The sequence below is a fragment of the Phoca vitulina genome, unplaced genomic scaffold (genome assembly GCF_004348235.1).
Source record: "Phoca vitulina isolate PV1807 unplaced genomic scaffold, GSC_HSeal_1.0 scaffold88, whole genome shotgun sequence".
NCBI lineage: Eukaryota > Metazoa > Chordata > Mammalia > Carnivora > Phocidae > Phoca > Phoca vitulina.
The window spans coordinates 224,678-248,150 of NW_022589791.1; the positions used below are offsets into that span (position 1 = coordinate 224,678).

The 23,473-nt window shown below is 42.1% G+C and overlaps 1 protein-coding gene across 6 annotated transcripts in view; it reads right to left on the reverse strand.

Moving 5' to 3' along the window:
* Window positions 1-21,535, reverse strand: part of MKX (mohawk homeobox) — a 64,339-nt gene extending 42,804 nt beyond the window's left edge. For 3 of the 6 annotated variants that reach the window (XR_004298291.1, XM_032395862.1, XM_032395866.1), the window contains exons 1-5: window positions 20,123-20,241; window positions 18,886-19,152; window positions 16,977-17,136; window positions 9,133-9,286; window positions 8,372-8,710 (exon numbers count right to left, since the gene is read on the reverse strand). Coding sequence is in view for 5 of the 6 variants with exons in the window: in XM_032395862.1 (XP_032251753.1) it covers window positions 8,372-8,710; window positions 9,133-9,286; window positions 16,977-17,136; window positions 18,886-19,073 (841 nt within the window). In the remaining variant the exon portion in view is untranslated. Of the gene's footprint in view, window positions 1-8,371; window positions 8,711-9,132; window positions 9,287-16,976; window positions 17,137-18,885; window positions 19,153-19,417; window positions 19,457-20,122; window positions 20,242-20,365; window positions 20,579-21,358 lie in introns of those variants that run through there. The other 3 variants (XM_032395863.1, XM_032395864.1, XM_032395865.1) reach the window with 3 other exon arrangements.
* Window positions 21,536-23,473: the final 1,938 nt, after the last annotated feature.

Sequence of the window (23,473 nt, forward strand, 5' to 3'; positions counted from 1 at the left end):
ATTAAAGAATTGAACTAGAGGATCCTTTAAAGTTCACTGCTGGATTTATAAAAATCCTTGACTATTTCCTTCTTTAGTACAATGAAAATGAGAGAAATTGGGTAACAACGTTGTTAAAGGAGAAAAGGGACATTCTGCTGCTATACCTCAAACGTGCCATCCTTCACCTAAACTGAAAACTAAGAGAAAATTCATATTTTGTAAAAGAACTATTTCTTTTGTGAGTGAACAAAACTGTTAACTTTTCTGCTTTCTCAAAACTCACAATTATAAATGATATAATTTCTAACAGAAAACAAGAGCAGACACTTCCAAAATTTAAAAGTACCAAAATTCTGGTCTGGAAGAAAACACATATTTATTCTGAGTAAAAATTCTGTTACATCAACAAGACACATTTTGACATAGAAAAATACCTGTTTAATTTTAGAAACAAAGTAGGGAGGCAGAAGGGAAAAACTCACTGCAGCTAACCAAAAAAGAAAGAAAGAAAAGAAACCACTTCCATATTCATTAAATAGAATGTCTTGTTATTTTCACAGACAGTAAAAACTTTTTGACATCCTTTTTCGTCCCAGACCGGAGAGGTGTCAATGGATCTTATTTGGTCTCTTCAGTGTGTAAAGAGTTTACAAACCTAACCAAATTTAGAATTAGTGGGAGTTAGGCACTTATGTTCCTTATACATAAGAGAAGAAAAAAAGGCCCTTTTATGCCAGCTTTGAATTGGGCTTGAATTTTTATGACTTATTTAGAAGCCCTAGGGAATGAAAAAAAAAAGTCTCTTAATGGAAATACTGACACAGGCTTAAATATAGTGACATGAACAAGCACGTCTATGAAACAGCACCAGGATGTGACTGACCACTCCAGCAAGTTTGAAATGCAGACAGTTTCAGACAATCAATCACAACTGACCGCATGCCAGGAAAAAAGTAATGGCAAGTTAGAGAATCAAAATTTCGGGTTGATAAGCTTGTTTTTAACAGGAACATATGTAAAATGTATGGGATCTTTACTCCAAAATATGGAAGAAAAAGAAAAACGTAAGATGTAAAATTTCTGCCTAGACTTCCTCCAATTCTGTTACAGGATTAAAAATAGTCATTCTTAAAAAGTCAAAGCCGTCATATCAATCCTGAGAGATGTGGCAGGAGAGTTGAAATCAGTGGATCTAAATCTGTGCTTTGTTTCTCAGATCTTACTTACAAGGCTATGTGCTAGATAGAGAGAGACTACAAATATTTGTTTTTGTCTATCTGCTACACTTTTTATTCTTTGGCGGATTTTTAAAAACTAGCTAATCTTTTCCTTGTATCATCCTTGCATTTTCCTGAAAGTCGCTTCTTTTACTTGAAAATCGGGTTAGTTTCATTTTATACTTCCTAAGTTATTATTTTGAATCTCTTAAACATCTCATAGTTTTCAGCTACATTTTGTTTAATATTTTCCTCTGGCTTTAACTTTTTCGCAATTGCCTTTCTTTAAAGCCGTTTAAGCTGATTCGAGGTCATTTTTCTCTCTCTTGTCATGTCCACGGACACAGATCAACATATATCTGTGTACACTAAGATGTCTTTTATGGTTTGGAAGGCAAACAGACCCAATCATTAAAACACTAACTCATTTAAGAAACAGTTATGGGGCAAATATGAGGAAGACACTGTACTAAGTGCTAAGGGGGTTATAAAGTGAATAAAACGCCACTTTGGGGCCTCAAAGAACTTTTAATACACATAAGGCAGTGAGTAGCATCACAAAAGAGAGACAGAATGCAGCTGTATTTCAGAAAAATAGTGTGTCTAACCTTCACAAACATGGGATATTAGCGTTGCTATCATTCTTAGGTACCGCATGGAAGAAACACAATGTCAAAGGGCAGAAAACATTAGGACCAAACACAGTCCTAAAAAATGGGTACATTTTCTAAACTAAGCTGCCATATCCTTTCGATTTATTTGTAAGCCATGCTGTTTGTAGGGGCTGTAGGTCTCAGTATTTACATTCAGGTTTTTCAGACTCTCATATGATACCAAATAAATAGAAAAGTGAAGGAAAAATCTACCCCTGAAGGAGCCAGCCAGCTGCTCATGCCAACAGTTGTTCTTTTTTTCTATTTTCGTTTGCCATTAGTCTCTCAGTTTTTAACAGTAGATGGAACATTTAGGCAATATCATTTAAATTTTTCAAGTGAATCCATAAGGGAAATTTAATTTTAAAAATCAAGTGACTTTTCAATAGTTTATATGAATGTGTTTGGTCTTCAGCATCACTAATATTTAAAAATCTATGGTGTTTAGAGTATCATTTTTAATAATTCTAGAGTAACCCCATGCCTACCCAAAAGTCAGAACTTCTGTAGATCTCATTTATAAGATTATGCTTTGGAATCAGTAATTAGGAAAGAAACCCCTTTCAACAGGCTATCAGAAAGACATCATTCTTTATTCAAAGGTGTTAGGGGCAAGCTTGGGATTGTGGTTAATCCTAAAATTACTGATTTGAAAGGGTGGAATATCATATAAAAAGCAATAGGAGGAGGTAGTTTAGAGAAGAGAGGATATTGAAGCACACCCCACATGCTGTGATTAATATTATAAGCTTAGGAGAGCAGAAAATTCTATATTTTTAAAATCAGTACTTAACTTTCTATCTGGAAATTTCACTTATGTGGAATACCTCATTCCCAGATGGTGTTTGATAGGTGAGGTATTATTGTAGTAAGGATACAAGACAAGACATTGGATAACCTTTCAAGTACCCTTTAAATGTCACTAACTGGGCTGGTGATAGAGGGTTTTATTATGCTCTGTTGGAGTACATCAGCAGTCATTTGCATGCCAGGAAAAGAATGTCTGGAATAATCCAAAAGGGCAAAGCTTAGTTCTTTCACTAAAAACAAGGAAGTGACAGGCACAAAAAGGGAAATAAAAGAAGATAAAAGTATCCAAAGCAGAATTACTGGTCAACAAAATCCCATAGAGAACGAGCATGTACACTGAAACACATACTATTTTAACATTTGGCTCCTGACAAAGCCTTCTCTTGACTACCATGAAGCGTTCTTTAAGCTACCCACAAACGCAAAACCTAAAATTGATGAAACATATAAATTAGTAATGATTATTCACTGTTCAAAAAGATCTGCCAAGACAGCCCTTTAAATCTTTCTTCTGCTTCATTTAACTATGGTTTCTTTGATGAGCAGCCTAACACAAAACACAGGGCTCCAGTGAGCCTAGAACAGGGCCTGTGTAGAGTAGCTCTTAATAAACATTTCTGTATGTGGAATAAATGCGTGAAAGAGCACCTCATATATGAGTGGACTGTATCTCAGAAATGTACCTGTGAAGTCAGCTTTTAGAACTGAGAGTGCACTTCTTCAAAGAAGTCATGCTATAAATTAAGGTTAAATCCCAGGCTAATCCAATGCTTTATTGAACTCATGTGCACACCTGGGTTTTACCACTGATAATGCCAGCCTGGATTCTAAAGTACATGCGTATGCAGGAAGAGAGAGAAAAGAGAACATCTCTATCCTGTTGGGGGGCATCGTTCGCCGAGAAAAAATGTTTGGAAATGGCATTTAGCCTCTGGCATCCTCCCAAACTTACTTTCTACTTCCTAGTTCCTCCTTCCTTAGCAACCAAAATCCCTAGTTCTGTCATCTTGCCCCAACTGTGGCAGGGCCATCCAAATGGACTCTACTTTCCAAAGAATTCCATGCACTAAGTAAGTGACTTCTTTCTTCTCTCAATCAAAATCTCCATTTCTTCAGGGATATTCACCTCAGTCAAGTGGAGGGGAAGCTAATCTAATTAATTCACACTAACATAGGAAAGAGTTCTATCCGCCTAAATGTTTTTGCCACACCAGATGTGTCTAATTAAGAGGGATTTTAGACAGTTTAACAAGATGAAGTTTAAACATTCAGCCTGTGGGAGCCGGTTAAATTTATGAATTATATACTACCAGAGCAGTGGGGCTCAGAGAATAACCATTCGAATGTACTAGCCATTTGTAAGTTGATCATTTGTGAGCTGCAAAAAGAAAGAACATAACAGGGACTTGTCCTCAAGCCAAGCAAAAGAAGGAGGGGAAGTCCACACGTTTTATTTCAAGACTAGCCTGATTTTCCCCTTGTCAGTACACCTCTTAGAAACCTCCTCTCTCTCCTTTGGTAAAGAAAGAAATTTGATAGGCTTTTGAGGGTAAATCAAACTTGAATGCAAGTTAGGAAAGGCTCCAGTGAGGACACACTCTGTAAGGTGGCCCAGATGGCAGATGGCTCCTTCACGGATGGTCCCATCTGGAGAATATCAGTACTGATTCAATAGAAATGGAGGTGGATATTAAAGCCAGAGTCCTCATCCTGATACCTCAGAGAGCAGACCCACCTAAGGACTAGAGGACTTGAGGTCAGTTTGTAATGGTAATTCGCTCCATCAACATCTGAAAATTGTCATCCATTAACCTAACATAATGAAAAGTATTGTAATTTTAAATCAGACAGCTTAATTCAACAGACAACACTGAGTGACTAACTTTTCTCGAGTATTATTTCATTGTATTTAGAAGCAATAACCTTAAAAATTCTAATCAATTCTAGGGGCGCCTGGGTGGCTCAGTCGTTGTCTGCCTTCAGCTCAGGTCATGATCCCAGGGTCCTGGGATCGAGCCCTGCATCGGGCTCCCTGCTCCTCGGGAAGACTGCTTCTCCCTCTCCCACTCCCCCTGGTTGTGTTCCCTCTCTCGCTGTGTCTTTCTGTCAAATAAATAAGTAAAATCTTAAAAAAAAATTCTAATCAATTCTAATATTATAATTTCTGCTATCAGAAATGCTTTAGCCAATATTTATTGAAAGCCTAGCATGCCCCCTGAAGAGAGAGCTTTTTTTTTCTTTTTGCACGATGGGGAGACTGCAGATTACAGAGAAGTATTTAATGTCTACATAAAATCAATAAAAACATGTTTGTATCTACTTTGATATTGTTAGTCAAGTGGAGAGGAAGCTAATCTGATTAATTCACACTAACATAGAAAAGAGTTCTATTGCCTATATGGTTCAATTAGGATTACTACATCATAATCCAGCAGGCTTCGCCCTCCTAGAATTTAACAAGAACAAGTGAAATAAAATTCAGTGATACATTAGCTTTCCACACGCCAACTCTTTCATTTGGCTTTTTGATTCCGTATCACTAATGAAATGCATCATAAGATAGCAAAAATGGGTGGAAAAATGGATACAGTTGTTTTTAGCATAGATGAACTAATAAACTGTGTTTAAAGGCAATCTACTCTTGACAAATAATTTAAAAGATGAAATCTTTGCACTACTATAAAACTGGGGTGGGGGAGGGGAGTGGTGTTTAATAGCAGATTTAGAGGATTTCTATTTAGGTGAAGAAAGAAAGATATAACCAGAAGGAATTGAAGGAATTCAGCAGAAGCCTGCATGCCAGAGAAAACCATAGCAGTTGCTCAGAAAGTATTTATTGAAATCCCCTGTTCTACTATTTATGCATGAGTGGTAAACTGCAGCAACGTTGTTGCTTGGTTCCCCCAGAAGACAGCCATTTATTATTTCAGGCTAAGATTTAGCAAACCAGTCTTAGACCACCAGTCTTTCTCAATTCTCTATCCACAAAACCAAAAAAAATGTATTCTGTTCTTTTTAAAGTTTATACACATGCATTGCAAAACCAGAAGTTTACGTGTCTAGGCTGCTTTCTCATTGCTTGCATAACTAAAAAATAGGTTTTTATTTAAAAATAGAACTTGGCAAAAGAATAGGCCATTGGATATTTTAATAAAAATAAATGGCCGAGATACTTAACTTCGAGAAGCATCAACTATATAGGCATGCTATTCCCTCTTTGGTTTTCTATTTTATCACCTTTGAAAAGAGCATGCATTTTCAGAAGACTCATCACACTAGGTAAATTTCAAATTAGTTTTTACTGGGCAGCATAAAGAAATTTATAGGAAATTTTAAAAAATAATAGACCTTGAATTATCCCACCTATTCAAAATTAATTTTCATTGTTTCCAAAAATCTTCCTTGTTTTTGTCTACACATACTTGTACTGTCATAACTGCATTCAATGTTTCCACAATTTTAAATTGTTTTTCACTTAACCTTATGTTATCAATATTTCTCATGTTGCTTCAAAGTCCGTATCAGTATCATAAATAAAAATGTTGATTTTTATGCTATTCTAATCTGGTTTTGGATTAGGATAACATTTACATTTTTAAAAACTGACATACTGGGCGCCTGGGTGGCTCAGTTGGTTAAGCAACTGCCTTCAGCTCAGGTCATGATCCTGGAGTCCCTGGATCGAGTCCTGCACTGGGGCTCCCTGCTCTGCAGGGAGTCTGCTTCTCCCTCTGACCCTCCCCCCTCTCATGTGCTCTCTCTCATTCTCTCTCTCTCAAATAAATAAATAAAAGCTTTAAAAACAAAACAAAACAAAACAACAAAAAACTGACATACTTCCCATATTTTTACGTGTTCCAGAAAAATGTATAAAGCATGAGAATTAATTATTTCTTCAAAGTTTGGAAAAAAATCCAATGACTCTATCAAATCATGTGTTTTGGGAATGGGGTTTACTAAAAACCTTGACTTTTCCTGAATTAGTGGTATTTACAACTTTTCTCATTATAATTTTATAATTTAATTTGTGTGGATAATACTGATTCATTCCATCTACACATTTGCATATAGTATATTGTCAAACAACTGTGCACAGTACACCATAATTTTAAAAACTATTTTTAATGACTATGTATTGATTGCTATATCTCCTTTCTCACTTCCAACTTTAATCTGTGCCAATTTTTGCTTATTTTTTTAGTATTGCTTTCAGAGTCAACTCTTTATTTTGCAGCTTTCCATTTTAACTTTTTTGTTTTATTTTTATTCTTTTTTCAATTATCTGTACGTGAATGACTTGATTTCCTATCCTTTCTTATCACTGTAAATAAAATTCATGAAGCTCTGAATTATCTCCAAGTTCTGCTCTGGTCACATTAGCTAGATGTTAGTATGTACTTTTAAATTTTTTGTTATTAGCTAAATAGTCTTTTATTTCATCTTTTACTTCTTCCTAGACCCAATTATTATTTACAAGACTAATTTTGTATCTCAGAGCATTTGGAGTTGTTTTCATTCTTGAAGTTGGAGATGCAAACAGAAAACGAGGTTAAGTCTTTAAAACTGTATTGAGATTTTCTCTGAATCCTCACAGATAATATATCTTGTACACATTTGTAGACACTTGAAAAGAAGATTTCTAGTTAAATAATCTGAAAAGTATATTAAACAGACCAAATTTAAATTCTTTTATAAAGCCCTACTATTCACATATTAAGCTCCTTACAAGGACTACATGCAGTATTGTTTGTGTAGTATTTAGTAGAGGGCCTAGCATATCATAACTACTGAATAAATGAGTGGTGGCGGTATACGTAATAATTAAGAATCATCATAGTCTGCTAGTAGTTACATTCCTCCTACCCCTTATGCAGGCTAAGCTGCACTACTGATCCAGGAAGAGTAACTAGCTATGTGTTCTTGGTCTGGGTTTTCTTACCTATGATATAACATGGCTGGACTAGATGCTTTCTGAAGTTATTTCCAACTCTAACATTTCTAAATCTCATTTGTTGGCATTTTCAGAACCTGGACTCTATCTACACCAGATGTAGGTCACACATATCCTTTGTTCTGAAGTAACTTGCTCAAACACTCTTTACGAGCAAAACTCTCTGGAAACTGAAGTGAAGAGAGAAATTTTTACCAAACTCACTACTCCATCAGAAAGTTTTGGACATGCAGAAATCGATTTATTATTTTTGGAATAAAAGTAAAAATTTCAAAGCTATTTATCAGCCCTATTTGTGCTTTCCAGGAATAAAAGTAAAATTTCCAAAGCAATTTAAGCCAGACCTACACTTTCCCTTCACAAGAGTCTTGGCACCCATGCTAATTTGTGTTCATTTTCCACCACTATTAGCAACCAAAGAATTTAAAAGAAAAGATGAAATACAAAGTGTTTGCACGGCTGCCTATAATTCAGGGCATTCCTCCTCCAAGAATATGTATCATTGAGATTAAAAATGAGTATTAAGGATGAAAATTCTCATCTTTATTATTAAGGGTGAAAATCCCCAGTAGACCATCACCTACTAACAAGCATATCTGGTTATCAAAAACAAAAGCTTTCAAATTAAATTATGGGCTATATGTGAATAATCTCATACAAAAGCAATAAAAATTATGCCTTTATACCTGTTGAAATAGACCCCTTGCTGCAGTTCTAGTTCTGTTTTAGACAAGGTATCATGAAAAGCACAGACTTACCTGTGCGATAGACAAAGTTGCCTTCGGTTTCTGATGATGAGGGAGACACCAATTCTTCCTCAAATTCATTGGAACTAAAAGATCCTGAATGGTTTCTTTGCCTTGTCTTTCCCATCATGGCAGCGTTTGTGGCCATGACATGTCTCAAAGAGTCGTTAAGGTAACGATTCAATAAGCTGCTCTTGTATTTTGGGGGTGATACGTAGTCCTCACTGGCCCGTGACTCAGGCCTGATCACTCCAGCTTTTATGACTGAGCTTTCACTTTTAATCACAGGATGGTGAACTGGATTATTATAGCCCCCTTCATTTATGTGGTTTCTTGGAGGATTTTCTCCATCTAAGGGAGAAAAATATCAGTAGGTAGTACTTAATATACTTTTCCCCAGCCACCAAACTGTTACAGTTAATCATTAAATATATACATAAAGACAGAGTATTTAGAGTGTATAAAATTATCTTTGATACTCAAGATTAATTTTTAGGCAAGGGAAGCAGGAATCTAAGTAATCTCTCCCTATGGTACTTTAATTTTAATGAATTTCACAGGAAATGTTATTCTGACACATGATAAATCTATAAACAAGAGGAAACAGCCATAATTCTGTTGGTCATTTACAGTATTGTAAAAGTGAAGTTACCTCATGCAGTAAAAAAGAACCATTATGGCACCATCATGTTTTGTGGGGTCAACCTTAAAAATAGCAATTGGGGTGAACTTATTATTAACAGAGGTAAAGCAAAAAAAAAATATTAACCAACCTTCAGAACATGAATCATCGCTGCTTACACTAAGCCGCTCAGCATTTCCTTGAACATACTTGTTGTACAATTTTATTCTTAAAGCCCAGCTTAAATCTGGCTGTCGAACAGTATTCTTAAGCCGACGTCTTGCATTAGCAAACCAATTTGACACCTATAAAAGTTTTATTTTTCAATTAACAAAACATAAAATATTACCCATCACATAATTACTTTCCCACAAGGGACCTACGCCTCTCTCAGTATCTCTGATCATTAAATATTCTCAGAATGTAATAGTACTAGACATTCATTCCATTCATTCACTCATTCATTCAACAAACATGCTGAGCACTTACTACAGAGACTGAGCACATACTGTATTCTGGGAATGAAAAAAAAAAAAGAACATCCCTTGCCATTAAATGCTCAGGCTAGTAAGAGAGGTAGGAGAGTGTACAAATAACTTTAACATAGGAAACAATGTGAGGAATGGCTTAGGAGGCATTAAAATAAAATGATGCAGGAGTCCAAAGGAAGAAGGGGTTACTTTCAAGACTTCATGAGGAATTAAGTGAAGCGTTGAAGGAATGTGTCAGGTATAATGGGTAGGGAAGTGTGTTCCCAGTAAAGAGGACATGGGAACAAATATGAGTCAAATTCCAGAGACACCGTGCTGAGTGAGGAAGAGGGAAAAGTTAAAGATGACCTTGAGTCATCCCTGTGTAACCAAGAGGATAGTGCCATTTTGAGAAAGAAAGTAGAACTGTTTAAGGGATGTACTTGGTTTGGGGAATGATTAGTTTGAGGAACTAGAAAAGCATACAGGTGAGATGTGCAGCAAGAAAATAAAACTGATATCCGAGACTCAGGGAGAGGAAGAGCAGATGTGGGTCAAACACACAGAGGTGACAGCAGCAGTTTTGAGTAGGTAGAAAGAAAGATGATTGAAGACCAAATGCTGGAAACCTCCAGACATCAAAGAGGCAAGACTATAAAAGAGGAGCTAGCAGAACAATCAGACATAGAGCAATCAGACAAGCAGAGGGAGAAAAATGCCAATAACACCCAGCTTTAAGTTGCAAGTCAAGTGCTTCCAAAAGCAAATAGGTGAAGGCAAACAAACAAACACTGCAGAACAAAGGGAAGTTACTTCCATTGTTTTTAAAAGATGCTATTGGATTTCCAGAAGTTAAAATGGTGCTTGAGATTTCCTTTAAAATATCAGGCTATCATCAGAAAAAAAAATATGTAAATAACCCGAGGGGCCAATATTTGCTTTTAAAAGAATGAAATGTGGAAAGAGAATTACATCTTTCTGCCAATTTATTCTAGAACATGACTCCATATTACTGTAATGGTTTATGTGGCAAAGCTTGCACTGGAAATTTCTTTTTTCTTTTTTTAGATTTATAATATAAATATACAATTTTTACACATTTCTCAAGACCTAATTATTGAATGGACCTAGGGTGAATCCTACTTTTTAAGAAAACAAAACCACAATTCTTTTCCTCTTTGCCTCCATGGGTTTTTAAAACATGGTAGTTTTCCCCAATTTATAAACACACATACACATACACACACATATACGTATACAGAAAATATATCATATATAATATATATATTCAGTATTATTACCTCCTTTGTGTCTTAGGTAATAACTGTCCTTTAAAATTTATGTGCATTGATGTAATAACTCACCATGGCATTCCAGAAGTCTTAGTCTACTAACCTTCTTCCTATCAAGTTCCGCTATAATAACTACAATTTAATCTGGCTTCAAATTATAAGTCTCCTCCAACCTCTATAGACAGACAACTTCTGGGACTATTCATTCAATAAATACACATTGAGTAGCTCTTGTGCTCTAGCCATGGTGGTCAGTGATAGAAATTTTTAAGTGTTAGGATAAACTTTGTCCCTGCACACAGGGAACGATTGGCATAGAACTATGTATTAACTGTGATACATGGGTGAACATTCACTATGGAAGCACGAAATGCCTGGTCCAGTCCTCAAACCTCCCTCTATTCTCCAAGTCATGGCCGAAATATTCATCCATGCCTTGGATAGTAGTAACTGGGAATTTTAGAACATTCTTTTTCTGAACTTCCCTATCTTCCATTCTATGCACTTGAATGAATCTTAACCACCACCTTCAAATTCAAGTGTTGATGCACCATGATGATTTAATTGCTTAACTTCTTCAAATCCTCATTAATGTCCTATTGTCCTATAACTGTGGTATAATGGAAAGAAACCTGGTTTTCTGTTCTCAATTTGCCAAAAACATGTGTGAATTTAGAGAAGTCACTCAACTTTTCTGAACTTTAAGCCTTTCATCTGTAAAATGCATTAGATGGTACCTAACACTTACCAATTCTAAAAACTAAGATCTGTGAATATAGTCTATGCTCTCCTACAAAAGTGTTAATTTATTCCCTTTATAGCTGGTGCTAACCTACCTTCTGCTCTTGACCACCACCCTTTCGAGCAATCAGACATGTGTGTTTATGTCCCCTGACATGCAGAGGACAAACTGCAACTTCTCCTATGCCTACATCACTTATATTTATTAGAATACTTCAAAACGTTTTTACTACTTTCTTTACTAAATATCATATAATTCAGAGTATCCTTAAATCATAACTAAGCTTAAACTTTAGCACAACCATCACATAATACAGTGTAAAATCCAATTCTTAAGCAACTCTTCATTTTTTTTTTAAATGCAATAGCCTTCTGATTTCCAAAAACATTAACACACTATAATTCTAACATACAAAAAATGGGGACCTTTAAATGTCATGGTGAGATTACAGGTTTTCATACGCAGGGGTCATATCCTTTTTTGTGTTTTATATACTCAGTTCTTACCATAATATATTAATTACAAATTAGAAAATTTTCCAGAAAGGTTTGCTGGTATCTAACATGGACTGTCTCTAACCTGATTTCCTAAGTATGACTGGCAAGTAATCTGCTAATATATTTACTCTGCCAGTATTTTATCACCAGAAATTTACCATACAATTTAAGGGCTGGATATAGTCCAAGGTGTTTAATAATCTGCTTGCGTTCAGTCATGTAAACAGCAAACAGTTGGTTAACAAATTTGCATAAGTACTGTTCTGCAAATTTTTTTGTCCTGATGAAATAATGCAAACTCCCATCTGTTTCACAGAAGGTAAAAATACCAGTTTAGATTTTCTACCTTTAACTTACTATGGATTCTTTCAGGTTGTCATGCAAATCTCATTAAATTCTATTTTACATGAAACAGGCCTCCTTACCAAGGATAGGTTCTGCAACAGCATTTTGATGTCAAACTCAGAGCTTAAGAAACACTGTATTTTACAGTGAAAAGTTGGAGAAGCAAATATCCTAGAATTTGGAAGAGAAAACTAAGTAATTTTCATCCCTACTCTAACTGAGGTGTTTACATTCATCATACTGACAGAGCAATCATTATAGTAAACCCAAAGGGATAAGCTAGCATCTGTCCACCTTTGAACATACAGAATTAACAAACTTACTCTGAGTTACTCAACTGAAATATTGAGAACCTCATTTCTACACCATGTAGTATAACACCTGGAATAAAGACCAATCTGAGATTTTGTTGAATATTTAACAGGTGCTATAATCCTTGCAGTTGATAACTACATACATATCTCAGCAGAAGCACTCACCCAGCAAAAACAGAGCTATGTCAACAGAGGGGGCAAAATCTTAGAACACAGCAGTTTTAACCAATTGTACATGGACATTATCATAGGAATGTGAAACTTCTATAAGTAAAGGAAGCATCAACATCCAATCATTAAATGTAATCTCAAACTCCACGTGCATTGCACTCTGCATTGTGACCATGAAAGAAATCATCCCAAGGAGACATTTCACTCTTTATAATCCAGAAAAAATATAAATATATTAAAAATATATACACATGAACAATGGGGATCATTGAAACCAGATACAGCACCCATCTGCCCTTCTCTGAAAAACTTCGTCCAAGGCAATTATTCTGCAGTAAGCTCTATATCCTACAATAATACAAAATCCCAATTGCATACCACTTTATGTTATTCCACAATAAAGCTGTTCACATTTTGATAATGCAGAGTATATTTTTTATAATATTTAAGCAATGGTCAGCCATAGAAATTAAGCACAATGGAATATTTTGGTTGGCTAAAGTACACACACACAGACACACACACACACACACACACATCATTACCTGTTAGTTTTATGAAAATATTTATATCTCATTAGGAAGTAAGATGCCAGATTAACAATAAATAACTCTTTCTGCCTCATTTTTCAGGGACAAATACAATGTAGGTGCGGATTAATATCCTTAGAGCTTCTATTTATCAGAAAAAGTACCTTTTGTGGTCCTAAAAATATTTCCTCCACTAAAGTTTCAGTTCCTTCCTTCTAGATTTAGTGGAGATTGCTGACCAGGTTTTATGCCCTTCTTTATCATTTTAAGAGTAACAAAACAAGGCAAAAGTACATTTTATGAAAAGTTTAACAGCTTGACACACAGTCAAAAGGAGAATGTTAAGTGTAAAAGAAATTCTCAAAATACAAGATACTCTCACACTTAGGGAATAAAAGTTATGTTAACCACTTACTAACATCAGTCATGAGAAACAGAGATAGGAGGTACTGAAATAAACAGGAAATAGGACTTTAGAACCAGAAATAAGGGGAACACTCCGTATTTGTCCACAGACATAAAAATATGACATATTTCCAGCTATATTGAAGATAATGAGTTATATTCATGCTGTTCTATAGAACCATCATACAGCATTAAGGATAATGAGCTGCCCTCTGTGTATTCAATGGAATGGATTTTAAAACTAGAATATCTTAGATTTCAAGACATTCTCTAGTTTTCAGAATGGTGTTTTGGAAAGCGGCATGGTGATTATAATGGTATTCCCCAATTAGAACTTAGTCACTCTGTAAACATGTACGGGGCTGGAATGATATGAGGGTATGAAGATGACAAAGACATGATTGCTCTTCTCAAGAAGCTGACTCCACAAGAGAATTTATTCACTGGGAGAACTTGACTCATTCAATAGGGGTCTAATTTGCAGGGATCAAAAGTTTTATTCAGCTCATAGCTTTATATTTTTTCCTTCAGAAGTGTAAAGTATTTACATAATTTATTTGGTTCCCATACAGTCAGAATTTGCTTGGATGTTTAATGTATGTCTGACTTTCACAAACTCTCACATATATGTCAACATAAGTGCAGCTGACTCTTGAACAACAGAGGTTTAAACCTCACGGGACCATTTATACTCGGACTTTTTTCACCAAATACAGTACAATACTGTAAATGTATTTTCTCTTCCTTATAATTTTCTTAATAACATTTTCATTTCTCTAGATTGCTTTATTGTAAGAGTACAATATATAATACGTATAACATACAAAACATGTGTTGCTTGTTCATGTTACTGGTGAGGCTTCTAGTCAACAATAGGCTATTAGTAGTTATGTTTTTGGAAAGTAAAAGTTATATGTGGATTTTTGACTTGCAGGGAGAGTTAGCACCTCTAACCCTGTGTTGTTCAAGGGTTAGCTGTAAATAGATATGCATGCATACATATATACACATACACATATATACACATATATATGTATATTCTTACATAGATACCCTATTATGCCTAATTGAAAATAAGCAGAGCCAAATTGGATTACTATGTTTAAAGGTCCCTTGGCTATTCTATACATTTGATTTTTTCCATTTATCACTACAACGTTCCAAAAACCAACTTCATTTATTATAAAAATTTGGAAATCATTAAGCAGGTAACTTATTATTATAAATAATTATTACTCCATTTAAAAATTAAATAATTCTGTGGCATTTTTATTTTCTGAGGACTAGTGTAAGAAAAAGAAAACATAATGAGAATATAAGATATAGTTAGAAAATCGTAATAGCATTACCAAGATCTTAATGCAAAAAGAATGGTTATTTGTATTTGAACTATCATTACAGGTAGGAAATAATTTGGTTCTGTATTAAAATTACAACTACTTGTATTGCATCCCAACAAAACTACTGTATACAAAAATTTAAATGTCTCTACTAATGACAATGTTACTTTTCATAATTAAAAAATGTTCTAAATATGTCATATTTTTTGTTTTCTATATGAAAGAATGAGAAGCATTAAGTATGAAACTGTATGATATACCAGAATTAGTCTAATGTTTTATTGCTGACATCACTACGAAACATTCAAATAGCTCTATAAACTAGTGTATTTTCAAAATAAATAGCATACCTGTTTAAACTGAAATTTGAACGTATGCATTTATTTTCACAAGTCAAGTTTTTCTGACTGGAATCACTGAAAATTCATAGTTTTATGTTAAACAGATATTAAGCCAAGAACACTAAATAAATTTTCCCCTCCAGTGCTGCAGCAAATCACTATTAATACTATTGCCTGTTAACATGAAGCAAAACAGATGTTTTTCTCTACAATTGTATTCTGAATATAAGCAGACAATGTATATTATAGTTTTAATAAGCTTGAATACAAGTCAACTTTCATGCTTTGTCAAACTTTCCAGCAATTCCTAAAATGTCAACCTTATATACTCTGGAAAGCAGCTTTTATTTTATCTAGTAGTTAAATATTATCTTTCATTTGGGGCCTCTCTCATTATAAATTTAATGGAATGACCAAAACTTCACAAATGCAGTAATGTAGTGTTACTATAATACATGAAACTTCTCAGCTTATTTAGCTCCTCCTCCTCTTTCTGAATAAATTTGTTGTTTGCATGTATAAAAGTTCATGTCATCAAATTTATTAAAGAAGTCTGTGGTGTGTTGGAAACAGCATTTGATCTGGGATTACATTATTTCCAGGCCTACCTCTACCCCATACTAATACTTAACTGCCACAGTGCCTTGGTCACATCATCTGTAAAATGCTTATTATTGCTCTACCTCACCCCATTTTTGTGAATACCAAGTAAGACTATGTAGGGAAAAAGCTAGTCAAATATAAAGGAGTTTGTTCACTAGAGAAGAAACAAACTTGCACCCTTTCTCTGCACTTGACAAAATAAACTAACCACTTGAAATTGGCCTCTTCTTAGACCCAGTAGAAAAATACCAGCAGCAAAATTCTGTGGATTCTAGCTAATGCTCAGGATGCCTCTTATTAAAAAATAAAAATAAAAAAAAATCAAAACCCACTTCTTGCCCTTCCACCCTACGTCCTAGCTTTGTCAGTAAAGGTAATTTTTAGGTTATCCTGTACTTGATCTTTAATACGGGTACCTAATATTGAAGTGCCTTTCTGCATGGTTCTCAAAGTTTCATCCAGGGCCAGCAGCTTTAGTATCATCCTGAGAACTTGTTAGAAATGCAAAATATTGACCCCACCCCAAACCTACGACTGAATCAGAAACTCCGGTGTGGGGCCCAGCAATGTGACTTTGAACAAGTCCTCCAGGCTATTGTGATGCACACTCAAATTTGAAAATCACTGCAGAGAGTCCCATCTGTACCCATCAATATAGGGCACACGAGTCCAGATTCCCAGACACCTTTTCGTAACTCGCAGTTGACTTTTCACTGCCCTCCGTAACAAAACACCGTGCAGTCCCTCCTGAACCTAGCACGAGCACTGAATTGATAGATAAGATTGAGAGGAAACCCAGAAACTTCCTACAAGCCCTCAGCATCCTCTGAGGCAGGAGCCAGAGCACCAGGACCGGCCTCGACCAGCCCCATCCTTCCCCAGCGGGAGGCGCCAGGTGGAGATCCGGGCACACACGACGTGGGCCGGCTCCTCCGCCGCGGTTACCTGCACCAGCGTCATCTGCGAGCCGAGCGCCAAGAGGATCTTCTCGGTCTTGGTGGGGTACGGGTTGTCACGGTGCTTGTAAAGCCACTGCTTGAGGGGCCGCGCCATGTCTTGCAGAGCCTGCCGCTTGTGCCTCACCTTCCCGCCATTCTGCCTGGCCCTGGACACCGGGAGAGGAGGAGGAGGCTCGGGTGAGCGGCGCCGCCTGGCCGCTGCCCCCAGGATGCCCCCACGGCTGGACACCTTTGCGCCCGCAGCCGCGCGCCCCCGGAGAACGGCCGCCGCGCCCGCGTCCGGTTCTGCAGGGCGTCCGGCTCCGACCGACGCGCCCATCCCGCGCCCCCAGGCTGAGGTGAGGCAGGGAAGGGGGCAACACGACTTCTGGGCGCGAATACCCTTCCCTGGGCGTCTCTCTTTGAAATGGCCTGGTTGTCGCAGGGGGTCATGTGGCGGTGACCGACACTAAGTTTATCTTGAAAGGGGGGCTAGCTTGGAGCGAGTAGCCAGGAGTTAGAGGTTTAGGTGACGATGGTGAAATGATCTGAGGGAATTTGTTATTCAGGCTATAGATCTGCGCAGCAGGGCTGTCGCCCTCTCCTCGCCCGCCTGCGCCGGCGCCCTGGAGTGGCTCTGGTTTCGTGGGCCGGGTCAGGCTGCTGCCAGCTCTAGGGAACTCATGCCAGCAGCTCGGGGCTTCCCGTCGCCCGTGGTCAAAGGAAAAGTCGCCCACTGGACGGCGGGAATAAGGCAAGGGATGATGGCCGTCCCGCCGCCCTGGTTCTTTCCTTTGATCCTCTGGAAAAAGGGGAAACTTTCCAAGCAAGTGTTTGTGGAGGAAGGACGCAGAACCTTAAAAAAAAACAAAAACAAAAAACACCACTCTAGGGGCCTTTTCCCGACTGAAGGGAGAGTTTTAAAAGTATGGAAAACTCCGTCCGTGAGGAAAAGCACATTCAAAGGGGGAAGGGGCCGAAGCAGCCTGGAGTCCGATGCTAGGCGCTGCGCTCCCCCGCGGCTCCGGGAGGTGTCGCCGCGCGGCCGCCGGCGCGCCCCACCACTCGGGGAGGCTCGCGCGCCTGCGCCGCAGCCTCCAGGACTTTTGCCTCTTTAAACACTTTGAAATGCAACTCCATCCGAAAGGACTGGTAGTAACATTTTGAGGAAACCTAATCTCTATTTTCCTAACCAACAACGCCGCAGAACAAGCAGCTGATGCAATCTTTCAGGTGGAGACTGCCAGGACGGCTGCCCCTCCCCCCGCGGGGCGCTCAGGGAGCCGCCGCCACGCCTCTGCAGCCGGAGCTGCTGGCCCACCCGCGAGTTCTCGCTCCCCAGCAGCCCCTCACCCGGCTAGACCGAAACCCGGCCCGGCAGGTCCGCGGCCTCCCCCTCCGGGCTCGCAGCGGGCCCCGCCGAGCCGCGCGCGCGCGCGCGTCCGGGGCGCCCTGCGGAGAGCCGACCTTGCCAACACCTTGGCCGAGGCGGGGCGAGCTTCGAGGCCGTGGCGAGGCCCTGTCGTGACATAAGAGGGGAAGCCCCGACTGCTTGGCCCTGCCCTGTTCCTAGGCATCCCGCTCAGTCCTCTCCGCCTCGCTCTCAGCCGAGCGTCTGCACCCATGGTCCGGAGAGGGGCAGGTGGCCCCCTACCAGGTGTCAGGTGTCAGGGGACTGAGGAGCCGTTCCACGTGTCCTCAGTTTCCAACAAGCCTCTTTTGAGCTATCCTGATGAACCGATTCCCCAATATTTTGAGAAACAATGCCTTAAAAAGACAATGCACGAGACCTGCCCTCCCGGGAACTCTGGGCCCCTAACCCACTGGCCCCGGCTGCCACTCGCACGCCCGCGCCGCTCACCGCTCCCACCCCTCCGGGCTGCAGGCGGGCAGGGGTCCCGGGTGCGTGAGCGTACCCAGTTCTCCGGTGTCTCAGGCCGAGGTTGTCCTTGAGGGGCGGGCCGTCCGGAATGCCCACCTCAGGGCGGGCGTGGGTACTGTCCAGGACGCCACCATAGGGCCGGCTGCCCCGTTCCCGTTCCGCAGCACCGCGGTCCTCAAAAAGCACGGCGCCGCTGAGCTTGTTGAAGACGATGGTGTTCATGGTGCCGGCTGGCTGGGGCTCGCCGCGCGGCCGCAGCGCCTCGAGGCCTGGCCGCTGGGAGCTCCGCAGGGCTCGGGTTCTAGAAGAAGATGCATCACGTTACTCGCTCAGTGCTCACATCCCTATTCGTCCTGAGCCCCGGGCTTGGCCGAGGCTCTGGGCCGGGGAGCCGAGGGGAGGAGCGGCGCCGCCGCACCTGGACAAGGGACCCCTTGCCTCTCCCCACCTGGCTACACCGCTTCCCCCCTCCCCCCAACTCCCCGCACGCTCCCGGGACAGGTCCCTACCCTCCTCCTTGCCCTGGCGATCGAGTTCCCAAGGAACCTCAACCAGGAATAATTTACCTGCGTAGGCAAAGGAAAGTAATTCCTAAACGGGTTCTTTTCTTGGTTTTAATCTGGAAGAACTGCACTCGGGTTAGCGGAGCGGAATATGCGCGCGCGCGGGGGGGGGGGTGCTCTTCAGTCACAACGGAAGTCTAAAGCACCTCGGAGCTCCCACTCGGGTTTTAAGGAGGGGTTGGAAGGAAGGGAAAATTTGGGGTAATATGAACAACTGCATCTCCAGGTCCCGGTTAATGAGTCCCAGGCCACACCGGGATTCCGGGGATTTTCATGTTTTCTAGATCCTGGATGGTTTGGCTGAAACCCGTGTTCTAATTCCGGTTAAGGTCCCTCGGGGTCGGGGTGAGGGCAGGGAAAGTTAGCTGACTCCGGAGCTAGAAAGTTAAGTGGCGTCAGGGACAAATGCACCACATTGTCTCCCTGGCCCGGAGTCTTCCTCCCATCCCCCAGCCCGCTCCAGGATGCGCAGGGTCCCGGCAGGTCAAAGGCGCCGGAGTCCCAGGCCTCCCAGAGCCCGCTGTCAGTGCTGTCCTCTTCCGCAGCGCGGGTGTGAGCCTCGAGCTCGGAGCCCTTCCTCACCCGCCCCTTTCTCGGGTCTCGGGGAACCATCTGAGGTTGCATAGGTGTTAGGAGCGGAAGGAGGCATCGCGGTCCGCGCACCACCGAGCTTGCGGCTACCAGGGTTAAAGAAAGCTTTCAGCTCACCTCCCGGGTCGCGGCGGCCGGGAGCCTCTGGCTGTAGAGCGCGGGCCTCAGGTTCAAGTCCGCGCCGCCGCCGAGCAGTCGAGTTACCGCCCCCATCACCCCGCCTCGCGCCTCGGGGTAGCTCCTGTTTCTTCCCAGCCGCCTCCGCACTGCTGCCAGCGCCCCCTCACCCCGCCCCGCCCAGGCGTGGGCTGCCACACCAACACGTACAGATCTCCTGCCGCGCAGAGCGCCCACACTTACCAACGCCCCCTGCCCCGCCCTCCAGCCACCGCAGCAGCGGCCACGGGCGACATTTAGGGCCGTGACCATAGCGATTAAGCGACAGCTACCGTCAGTATTCGTGGGGAGGTGAAGTCAGACTTCCGCTGGCTGCCCGGTGTACCGTAAGGCTGAGTCCTCCCACGCAGACAGGTACGTGTCTGGAGTGTGCACACAGCCTCGCCGAAAAGTGTCAAAGCAAATTTCCGTGCTCGAAGCCCCTGTTCTAAGGTCAGGACTAGCCTTGGTTTTGTTTTGTTTTGTTTTTTTCTTTTTTCTTTTTAAATCAGTGCGCTTAGTGCTTTGCGTTCATGCTGCGTTATTTGTAAAACATACCCTTTTCCAGTCCCACAGTGTTTCCCCACCCCAGTCCTGTCCTCCCATATTCAACGGCGAGTTTTTCTTAGCGACTCCGCCGAAAGGTTTGCTATACCGGACCCTTCCCGGCTGTCCCAAGCCCACACAGAGATCGCAACCACAGACACCCGTCGCGGTCTGGGTCTGCAGGCAGCAGGCGAGGTGGGAGGGGGCTGCAAAGGTCCGAGAGCTGGGTCCTGACCGGAGGGGTTCGGGGGGGGGGGCGGGGGAGGGGCGTTTCCGGCCCCCCCCCGCCGGCCAAGCGCAGTCCCCAGCGCCTCTTCTCTGCTCCTGTACTCCCCCACTTACCCTAACCCAGACTCACTCCAAACTGTCGCTTGGGGAGATCCCCTCCCTGTGGAACTACCCCGCCCAACGCCCGCGAAGAATTTTAAAGGCAAGGAGGAGCGGCCAGGTGGGCTCCCAGGCTCCTCGCAGACCCTCGGGCCAGCCTCGGCCACCACCAGGGCGCGTGCCCACTGGACCTCGGAGGGGGGTGGGGGAAGGGCGGGGAGAACGGGGGCGCCGGGGGGCAGGGGGGAACCAGCAGCTCGGGAGCCAGAGCGAGCCTCGCGTCCCGCGGCCCGGAGCAGGGACGCCGAGACCCGAGGGCTGTACCTGTGGCGGTGGGGCCGGCGGCCGGCGGCAGGGCGGCTGGCTCTCCCGCGTCGAGGCTAGGCGCACTCCCATCCCCGCCGCATGTTCTCGGCGCGGGCTCCAGCGCGGCTCACCGCAGCCACCGCCGTCGTCTCGGCTTTATTTACCCAGACGGGCGCGCGCGGCCCGGGAACAGGAATACCGAGGCCTTCTCATGTTTCTTGACTGCCCGGCGCAGCCGGCGAACATCCTGCGGGCGCGGTATCCACGTTCCCGGGCCGGCGAGAGGAAGCCTCGGCACCCACCCGGCCGCGGGGACTGCTGTTAACCCTCGCAGATGAGCCGCCGTTGCAGGCGCCGCCGAGGAGCCCCCCGGCCCGCCCAGTCTTCCCCAGCGGGGCCCGGCTCTCAGATCCGCCGGCCTCGCAGGCGCAGAGCAAAAGGGGCTATTTCCTTCGCATTTAGGGGAGAAATTGGAGAAGCCGCAAGTAGCGCCCGGCTCGGGCTCTGGGAGCTGAGAGGCTGCGGTGCAAATCCCGCGCTTTAGCTGGCGGGAGAGCCGGAAATTTAACCACGCGTGGCTAGGCACCAGAGAGCATTGCGTCGCGCCCTTTATTTTCTTCGAGATTAGCGGGAGTGAAGTTAGAGCTCGGGTTTGTGCCTATAACGCGCGAGCATATTACAGGAGGTGCTGGCGCCCCGGGAGCTTCTTTTCTGGTGTCACTGGGCTTCTGAGGTCCGGGGTGTGTCAAATCCAGGCACACGGTCACCGTCCGAGGCCAGCGCTGGAGAGGCTGCGCTCGCCGCGGGACGTAGGGGTGGAGGGAGGCGAGCCTAGGTGCCCAACCCACTGTGCCCCAGGTAGGGAAGAGAAGGCGAGCCCTGGGCCAGGGAGCTGCATGGAGGAAGGGGGATGGAACTTGGAAGAAGAGCTGGGACACAGTGCAAGGAGAGAGAATGCCTCTCAGATTCTCTTATTGATGATAGTCCCCTTTCCACCATCACCCCAAATATGAGAGTAGCGAAAGCTGTGATTTAGGTGCAACTGCAAGCTCAGGGCTTCTGGCAGCCTTGAAGATCCTCAAGGCGCCGAGCACGAAGCCGCCCGCGTTCTCGCCGTGGGCCTTGCCGCCGCAGCGACACCTTCATCTTTTTATAAGAGCGAAAGTAGATTTTCCCAAACCTGAAAGTTAGGGCATCAGTTGTTCTTTTCTCCTTCAAGGTGGCTGGCCAACTCTGCGGCAGGGGTCCACCTAAGCATCTTCCTTTTATGTGGCCTGGAAGTGGTTAAATATTTATATATATTGAAGCTATTATTTCCAAGACTAATCACACCTTTGAATTTTCCATTTTATTATCTCCCAAAATACGCGACGGCAAACCGGGCAGTGGCACAATCTAAAGCAGAAAAGGATGAAGGTTTAAGTTTTTGCGCATTAGGCAAATATTATCATTTGATCACATTTCCCAATGTCCTTGTTTTCCTTTATTGTATAATTTGCGGCTGGAGCGTTCGCATTTTGTCGTTGGCGCTGCACTTGACTTGCTGTAGTGTGAATTCAATATACGCATCGGTCTACAGTCCTCGCTGTGGGATTTAAAGTCAGGGATACATCATAAAATTTCAGCCACAGACTTGCAGCCACTAAGTTTCACAACAATTGATAATTCAGAGGAAGAAAGAGACGGATTCTGTCCTATGGTCTCTATGACTGATGGTGGTCACCAGACATTATAATGAAATCAGCTGTAAGACGCCCCTCTGACATATATTTTGGTCAGCTGTGCTGGGTAAAGCAACAGGCATGTATGTAGTTGCTTGCAATTTCATAGTACAATACTGACTCATGGAGCAATATGCTGTAATGGAGGCTAGCATAGGACAAATGCTGTTTTAGTCTTTACTGCATTTACACAATTTTAAAATGCATTTAGAGGACTTTGACTTGAGATATAGTTACATGTAAGATTTGTTTTCTTAAAATCTGATATAAAATATACAGTGAAAAATCTTTCTGCAAAACATTTTTTATTTGGTATAGGAATAGCATACACCTTAGTTTTTAAGTCACTGAAAAAGTAATGCAGAATTACTTTAGATTATAGTTTAGTAATTAGAGTCCATTTTAAAATGAA